The sequence below is a fragment of the Ceratotherium simum genome, chromosome 23 (assembly GCF_057802395.1).
Source record: "Ceratotherium simum simum isolate JZ-2026a chromosome 23, ASM5780239v1, whole genome shotgun sequence".
Taxonomy (NCBI): Eukaryota; Metazoa; Chordata; class Mammalia; order Perissodactyla; family Rhinocerotidae; genus Ceratotherium; species Ceratotherium simum.
This window is the reverse complement of record NC_141922.1, coordinates 609,902-618,708: the sequence shown is the minus strand read 5'-3', so window position 1 is coordinate 618,708 and position 8,807 is coordinate 609,902. Positions and strand designations below refer to the sequence as shown.

The 8,807-nt window shown below is 50.5% G+C and overlaps 1 protein-coding gene across 2 annotated transcripts in view; it reads left to right on the top strand.

Annotated features, from left to right (window-relative positions):
* The first annotated feature begins 3,806 nt into the window (after positions 1-3,806).
* Positions 3,807-8,807, top strand: part of ADCK5 (aarF domain containing kinase 5) — a 15,437-nt gene continuing 10,436 nt past the window's right edge. The window contains exon 1 of one of the 2 annotated variants that reach the window (XM_014797284.2): positions 3,807-3,876. In XM_014797284.2, the coding sequence (XP_014652770.1) occupies positions 3,865-3,876 (12 nt within the window). In that variant the 5' untranslated portion in view covers positions 3,807-3,864. Of the gene's footprint in view, positions 3,877-6,163; positions 6,281-8,807 lie in introns of those variants that run through there. The other variant, XM_087447180.1, reaches the window with a different exon arrangement.

Here is an 8,807-nt window from a genome sequence, read left to right as displayed (position 1 = left end):
TCTACTGAATATTTAAATAAGAATTAACACTAATACTTCACAAACTCTTCGAAAAAATAGAAGAGGAGGGAATACTTCCTAACTCATTCTATGAAGCCATATTACCATCTTACCAAAACCAGACAAACACATCATAAGACATGAAAACTACAGACCAACATTCCTTATGATCATAGACACAAATATCCTCCACAAAATACTAGCAAACTGAATATAGCAGGATCTAATAAAGGAGAATATACTCTGAACAAGTGAAATTTATCCCAGGAATGAAAAGTTGGTTTAAGATATGAAAATCAATCAATATAGTACACCACATTAATAAAATAAAGGACAAGAACCACCTGCTATCTCAGCAGACTCAGAAACAGCATTTAACAAAATCTAACACCCTTTTAATGGTAAAAAAAAAAAAAAAACAAAACTCAACAAACTAAGATTAGAAGATGACCTGATAAAGGGTATCCACAAGAAACCCACAACTATTGTCACACTCATTGAGGAAAGACTGAAAGGCTTCCTCCTAAGATCAGGAATACGACAAGGATGAATGCTCTTTACTTCTATTCAACATTGTTCTGGAGGTCCTGGCCAAGGAAATGAGGCGGGAAAAAGAAATAAAAGCCATCCAGATTGGAAAAGAAGTAGTAAAACTATCTCTATTCTCAGATGACATGATCCTATATAGAGAAAATCATAAAGAATCCACAAACATCTATTAGAACTAAAAAAACAAGTTCAATAAGGTTGCAGGATACAAGACCAACATACAGAAGTCAGTTGTATTTCTGTAAACTAGCAATGAACAATCTGAAAAGGAAATTAAGAAAGAAATTTATTTTACAATAGCATCAAAAAGAATAAAATACTTAGAAATGAATTTAACAAAAGAAGTGCAACGGTTGTATACTGAAAACTATGAAGTATTTTTGAAAAAAAGAAGACCTAAGTAAATGAAAATGCATTCCATGTTCCTGGATCAGAAGACGTAATATTGTTAATATGGCAATACTCCCCAAACTGATCTACAGATTCAAGCAACGCCTACCAAAATTCCAGTTTGCTTTGTTTTTTGCAGAAATTAACAAGCTGATCCTAATATTCGTAACAAAATGCAAGAGACCCAGAATAGCCAAAACAATCTTTAAAAAGAATGAAGTTGGAGGGGCCGGCCTGGTGGCACAACCAGTTAAGTGCGCGCACTCCACTGTGGCGGCCCAGGGTTTGCCAGTTTGGATCCCGGACACACACCGACGCACCACTTGTCAAGGTATGCTGTGGCAGCATCCCGTATAATTTTATTTATTTATTTTTTCCCCCCAAAGCCCCAGTAGATAGTTGTATGTCATAGCTGCACATCATTCTAGTTGCTGTATGTGGGAGACGGCCTCAGCATGGCCGGAGAAGCGGTGCATTGGTGCGCGCCCGGGATCCAAACCGGGGCCGCCAGCAGCGGAGTGCGCGCACTTAACCGTTAAGCCATGGGGCCGGCCCGAGCATCCCATATAAAATAGAGGAAGATGGGCACGGATGTTAGCCCAGGGCCAGTCTTCCTCAGCAAAAGAAAGAGGAGGATTGGCAGATGTTAGCTCAGGGCCAATCTTCCTTACAAAAAAAAAAAAAAAAGAATGAAACTGGAGGAATCACTCACAATTACAAAACTTACTACAAAGCTACACTAATGAAGACAGGGTGGTACTGGGTACTGACATAAGGACAGACACATAGATCAATGGAATACAGCTGACAGCTCAGAATGAAACTCTTACATTTCTGGTTAATTGATTTTTGATAAGATGCCAAGACAATTCAATGTTGAAAGAATAATATTTTATACAACTGGATATTCACATTCAGAAGAACGAAGTTGGACCCCTACATCACACCATATACAAAAATTAACTAAATATGGATCATAGACCTAAATTTAAGAGTTAAAACTATGAAATTTTTGGGCCAGCCCTGTGGCTTAGCAGTTAAGTGCGTGTGCTCCGCTACTGGCGGCCCGGGTTCGGATCCTGGGCGCGCACCGACCCACCACTTCTCCGGTCATGCTGAGGCCACGTCCCACACACAGCAACTAGCAGGATGTGCAACTATGACATACAACTATCTACTGGGGCTTTGGGGGAAAAAAAGGAAGAGGATTGGCAATAGATGTTAGCTCAGAGCTGGTCTCCCTCAGCAAAAAGAGGAGGGTTAGCACGGATGTTAGCTCAGGGCTGATCTTCCTCACACACACACAAAAAAACTATGAAATTCTTGGGAAAAAACTTGGGAGTAAATCTTCACGGTCTAAAAGCAAAAGCAATAAAAAGAAAAATAGGTAAATTGGACTTTACCAAAATTAAAAACTTTCATACTTCAAAGGGCATTATGGAGAAAGTGAAAGGACAATTTATGGAATGGGAGAGAACGTTTGCAAATCATCTATCTGATAAGGGACTTGTACCCAGAATATACAAAGAACTCTTACAGCTCTACAATAAAAAGAAATAACCCAATTAAAAAATAGGTAAAATATTAAATAGACTTTTCTCCTAAGAAGACACACAAATAGCAAATAAGTGCAAAAAAAGATGCTCAGCATCACTAACTGGAAAATAGATTCGCAGCTCCTCAAAATGTTGTAGCAATAAAAGGAACCTTAACTAAACTGGAGCAGGGGGAGCTCTCACTCCCATCACACATGGTCAATCACACCAAACAGGAAGAGACTGATGCATCTTGAACTGGAAGTAACACTTCTTCACTATGATGGAAGATTTCTGTCCCCACCAGGCAACAGCCCAGCCAATGAGAAATGCCACAGCTCAGCCAATGAGAAATGCTGCAGCTCAGCCAATGAGAAACACCGCAGCCCAGCCAATGAGAAACACCACAGCTCAGCCAATGAGAAACACCGCAGCCCAGCCAATGAGAAACACCACAGCTCAGCCAATGAGAAACACCACAGCCCAGCCAATGAGAAATGCTTCAGCCCAGCCAATGAGAAAGGCTGCAGGTCAGCCAATGAGAAAGGCTGCAGGTCAGCCAAGGAGACGCTATTGCCCCCCTGAAGTACTACTTTCCCGGATTGGACTTGCCTTTAGAACAGCGCCTCTCTGCTCCCCCTTTTTCTCTATAAAAGCAGCTCTCCTGCTTTGTTTTCTGGATTTGGCTACGGTTTGCCATAGCGTGCACATCCTGAATTGCAATTCTTTTGGCTATTCCGGAATAAGATCATTTAGAGATAAAATAGGTGAATTTGCTTTTGAGTTGACGCCTATAAAACAGTTGCCCTTTGGGCCCAGTGCAAAGGTTTGGCCCCATCCAACGTTCAAGACAGCAAAGCAATTTCTCTGGAAAGGCAGCTCCGACTCCATTTTAAAATGGCTCCACTAGAGTCAATTCTGACAATGTTGAGCCTGAAGGCCGCCATTCCCCACTCCACAGGTGCGAGCCCCACAGGTCTGGGCTCCGCTCTCTCAGCACTGACCTCCCAGTGGGGTCCCGTCTCCTTCCCCGCTTCCGCCCATGCTGAGAGCTCCTGGGAAACGAGTGAGCCGACCTTCCTGAGCCTCGGCTTCCATTAGCTGTGGGAGAAGACCCCTGAGGGGCAGTGAGAACTGACCCGTGAGGTGCCCGCCGGAGTGGGCCTGCAGCCGCTCCCGCGGGGTCGCAGTCCCAGCCCTAAAGCTAGGCCGCTGGGGACCGCTGGGGGGCGCTTCTCCGCCGCGGATGCGGGCAGCTCGGGGCGTGGCCTCAAGGCCCCGCCCACTGTCGTGGGCGGGGCGTGCGTGCGCACTGCGCCTCCACCCGCGGGGACTGCTGGGCCGGGCGACGGCAGCCTGCGCCCCGCGGGAGCGGAGCGGCGGCGGCAAGATGTGGCGACCGGTGAGCTTTCGCCGCGCGGCCCGGCGCTCCCCACCGCCCGCGTCCGGGCTCCGAGCCCCGAGCTTTCGCACCGCCCCGCGACGCCCGGGCCAGCCCGTCAGGGACCCTCCGGCTCCCAAGGGACCGGGCTCAGCTCCCGGATGCCCAGTCCTTCAGACTCCCTGAAGCCCGGCCCTGTGCGGAGGTGCAGAGGGACTGTCCTCCTCAGAAGCGGGTTCGCCGTGGTGGGAACCGTGCCCCCGAGGCCACCGCCCAGAGCCCCGTCCCCTGCCCTGTCCCAGGCGCCGGCTTCGCGCTCTCGCGGCCCCGGTCTGCCGTAGACTTCCCGCTCCAGACCGTGCCGGAGTCGCGCGGGAGGCCTCCCCGCCTTTCCTTTCACTTGCGCCCTCGAGAACCCTTCCCCGGTCACCCGCCCGCCTCAGACACCCTGAGCTAACGCCCGGCCCGCTTCTGAGGACACGGAGGGCTCTGGTGGGCTGACCCCGGCGCCCCGCTCGGAGGCGCCCCCCCCCGCCCCCGGTCTCGCAAAGCCCCTCTGTCAGGCCTTCCTCGGCTTCTGCCTGGCCCTCGCTGCCCTCCCAGCTCGTGCTGCTTTGGATCCTGAAAATGCAGCTGACCTTCCAGTTGTGTTTTTGTTGCATCTCTGCAGTTAGGATGGGCACCTTCCAACCCGGTGTTGTAATCATTGACCCAGATCTTACCCACTCCCTGCCCGAGAATCCAGCCCTATCCTCAGAGCTTTAGAGGGTTCATCAGCATTTCAACATGGAGTTTTCTGTAGAGTTTGTATTTTCCTAGTAAGCCTGGCCTTGTAGGTTTAGATGTCAGTAGTGCAGACGAATTTCCATGAGGTCTTGTGGCTTTCAGGGAGCAGCTCCTTTACATAGGGGTGTTGTATGAGCTGAGCTGATGAGGCAGTGTTAGTCTAAGGGTCAGGCAGAGAGACACTGAGTTGGCCTTTAGTACAGCACTTGACAGTTTATAAAGCTTCTTCATATATTCAGGTCACTTCATCCTCCGGGCAGCCTAGGGAGTGGACCGGCAGGTTTTAGCCCCTAACTGGGAGCTGCTTGTAACTAGTACGTGGAGCGGGCCCGGTAGGCTGCTGGGTCCTGACTGGTGTTGTGAGGGTCACAGACCCTTGGAACAGAAAGGGGCAGGGTGCCCTATTCACGGTCTCCAGACCACCTCTCCTGGGCCCAGATTCCCAGTGTCTCGCTTCTTCACCATGAGAATGTTTCTGTGCCTTGGTCTCCTTTCCTGCTGCGGTGCACAGGGCTGTAGGCCCTGCCTTTACACTGCCCAGGTTCTTGTCACTTCTGTAGTTTTTCTGTTTCAGGCCTCATCATGAGACTCAGCAGTTGCTTCTTGCTGCTTTGGTCTGGTTTGTCTGTAATGACCTTTTATCTTCCTTATAATCTGTGTCTAATCTACGGGGTGTTAGAAAAACAGACAACCCAGCTGGTGCCTAAAACATGAGCGGGCACACTCATGGTTCTGTGTTAAAGCGCACACAAATTTTGTGAGCTTTGTAATATCTGAGTGTTACTCAGAGCTCTTTTTTTGCTGCTTTATGGGTTGTTAGTTGAGTTTCAGATGAGCACTCTGTTTCTGCAGACAGACTGTGCCCACACTCTAAGAAAGCATGAGAGGCCAGGGTAGAGGAGGTCCGTCTCATCTTGTCCAAAGTGGAAGGCTTTGGGAGTGAGAGGAGTGCTGGGACAACACGTGTAGACGGGGACAGTCCCAGGCAAGCCGGGTGTGTGGTCATCCTGGTGAGAAGGCACTGGTGTGTGGGAGAATATCCTGGGGACCCGCAGCCTTCTCTGCGCCTGTTTCCCAGCACGCTCTGGTGCTCAAGCTCTGGGTGTGGTTAGGGTTATATATGTGGTAGAAATTACCCTGGACTATTTCCTGGAAGGTCTGGCTGTAGACTCTGGCCCACATTTATAGCTACATAACCTCTTTGGGCGTTGGGAATGTCTCCTGTGCGATGGGGATAGTTTGTGGAGCACTGAACATTCCAGACTGGGAGGACCCAGGCACTTGAACAGCCCTGTGGGCCCTGGTGGGAGTTCTGGAGTAGTCAGCACGAGGCCTCATCCTTGGAGTCCTGTCCAGGGCCAGGCTGCTGCAGGGGCTGCTGCCATCTCTTGCCTCACTGTGGCCTTTGCCTCTTGCTCAGCTAGCATCCTCGCCTGGGCCACGTGGGGTCCTGATTTGTTCTGTGCTTAGCCAGCATTTATCTCAATTCAGCAAACGTTCATGGAGTTTCTGCTTTATCTAGCAAAGCACCGTGCTAGATCCTAGAAGTACAGAGGTGATTGAGGGGTGGGCCCCGCTCAGTCTGGTGAGGAGACAGAGACTGTAAACTAACTCCTGTGTGACAAGGACAGTGAGAGAGGTATGTACAAGGTGCAGGGCTGGGGGGAGTGTGGTGAGACAGAGTGTCGTGAGTGTGTGAATCAGGGTGGGGTGAAGGGCATTCCGGGCAGGACAGCAGCCTGGAGAATGAGCCTGGGTCTGGCTTTGCTTGGGTTGTCCAGCGTCTACCAGAGGGATCTTTGTCACGGAGATAACAGTGACAAAGTGAGTGAGGAGTCAGTGCTGGGAAATGAGCTGGGAATGACGAAATGCAGCCAAAGCTCCTCCTGCAGTGGTGGTTCCTAAGAAAATAGCAGAAGACTATTACTGGGAACTGTGGTCAGGGGCTGGCCGTTACTTTCCTGGCCTCATCCACGCTGAGCCTGTGTACACAAGAGGACCTGGCACTGTGTTGACCATGTGCCCAGAGGCTGTGGACTCTGGGCCTCAGCTTCCCCAACAGAGCCCCTAACAGTTGTGGATAGTCGTCAGGGGGCTGGGGACACAGCCAGGGTCTCATGCTTTAGTGTAGAATAATTCAGATTTAGCATTCTCCTCTGTAAAGATACTGTATGTTTTAACATGAAAATGATGTTTAAAGTTATTTATCCATTAGGTGACTTGGCTTTTTCTCACGAAACCCTTGCATATGAATGACTCTTGGGGACAATGTGCTCTGCTTTGGCTGTCAGGACCCCTCCGCATTGAGGGATTTCACTGCAGGCCAGTTTGGGAATGGAAACAGGGTCAACTGAGGAAGCAGTTAGACTCGTGTTCCACTCCCGGCTTTGCCAGGAGTTTTAGTTGTGGATCACGTGAGAAAGTAAGTGTGACAGTCCCCGCCATAGGAAATGTCCACGTTTGTTGAGTACCTGTCAAGTGCTGAGCCCTAAGGGAAGTACCCTCTTTCTAGCCTTGCAAGGTGGACACTGTTACCTCCTGTTCACAGATGAAAGGTGTCAGAGCAGGGGAGCGCCCCTAGGCCCAGGGTGAAGGGCAGTGAGGCGTGTGGACCAGGCCTGTCTCGCTCCAGTGTGGGGCTCAGCACTCAGTGGCTTCTGCCCTGCTCCGCGGCACCCCGTCAGCGCAAGAGTGCTTTGCGTTATGCACCGTCTATACATTCTGTGCTGTTCTCCTGGGGCCACCAGAAAACCTGAGGGGCCACTGACCGGCTGGTGCCTGGCCAGGGCTGCGCACACTTCTCCTTTGGTGGTTAGTCCTCACCGTGCGCCCCTCGGAGTCTCCCTAAGAGACCGTGGGCCTTCTCCAGGTGGTAGCACTTGAAGGGCGAACCCTCTCTTGGGGGAGCTCTCCTCACCTGCAGTCTTCTGCTCTCTCTAGGTCAGACACACCCAGAGCACACATTCGGCCCCCTCCTGCTCAGCCCTCACAGGGGCATTCGGGGTCGTGAGAGGCTGAGTTCAGCCCGTGGTCTTGGCACAGCTGTGCCTGAGCTTTTGGCGTGTTACCTTCCTTGCCAGCCCTCGCTTCAGCGCTGGTGCTCCCAGCCTCTGCATCGTGAGGCCCTTTGCTCTGCTCCTCCAGTTCGTTGGCATGTTGACTAGAATAACTCATGGATCTTTCCTTTCCTTCTGAATGCTAATGGCGCAAAATAATTATTGTTGTCAGCTTTGGCCATTTTCCTTCTTTGCCTGCAGTGGTGCAGCTTCTGAATCAATGAACCCCATTGGAACTTTGCAGCAAATCCTACTTTGCTGCCCTTTCACTCTCCTGAAAGTAGGGGGGCAGGGTTGTTGGGAGGAGGGTAAGGGCATCGGGGACCAGCAGACGGCTTGGCACAGTGAGGAGGAGGGCCTGGCAGAGACTAGCGGCTCCTTGACCCCAGGGTGACCTCAGCATGCACATCTGCACACACTCACATGGTGCATGTGTGGGCGGGGCAGTGCTCCGAGGGCTTTGCAGATGTCAGTTCGCTTGTCCCGCACTTTAATAGTGCAGCGATCCCCACTTTCTAGACAGGGAAACTGAGGCCCAGAGAGGGAAATAACTTACCCATGCTGCATGGCTGGGAAGTGCTGGAGCCCCGATTCCAGTTCCAGCTCCAGAAGTCTGGATCCAGAGTCTGCCCTGGTTTCTCAGCCTCGGCTCTACCTGAGTCTCTAGGGTAGGGTCATCCTGGACATTGACTGGTGTTGAGCAGCGTCCCTGGCCTCCACCCACCTGATGGCAGGAGCACCCCTTCCCCCAAGTTGTGACAACTGAGAGTGTCTCCAGACAGAAGTCCTGGCGCAGAATCGCTCCAGATGAGGACCCTGCCCTGCACCAGCTGCCTCATCTCCAGAATGCCCCTGTCCTGGCACCTTTGATTATGAAAACATTTAAATATAGGGACAAGTTGACAGAGTGGTACTGGATATTTAATTATCCAGATACCCACCACCTAGATCTACCCGTTATTAGTTATTATCTGGCACTAGTTGTTTCTATTTCTGTTTGAAAGTATATATTTTGTTGTCATTGGACCATTTGAAAGTAAGTCACAGACATTTTGACACATATTCTCTAAATACTTCAACGTGCATCCCCTAAACAGGGACATTCTCTTA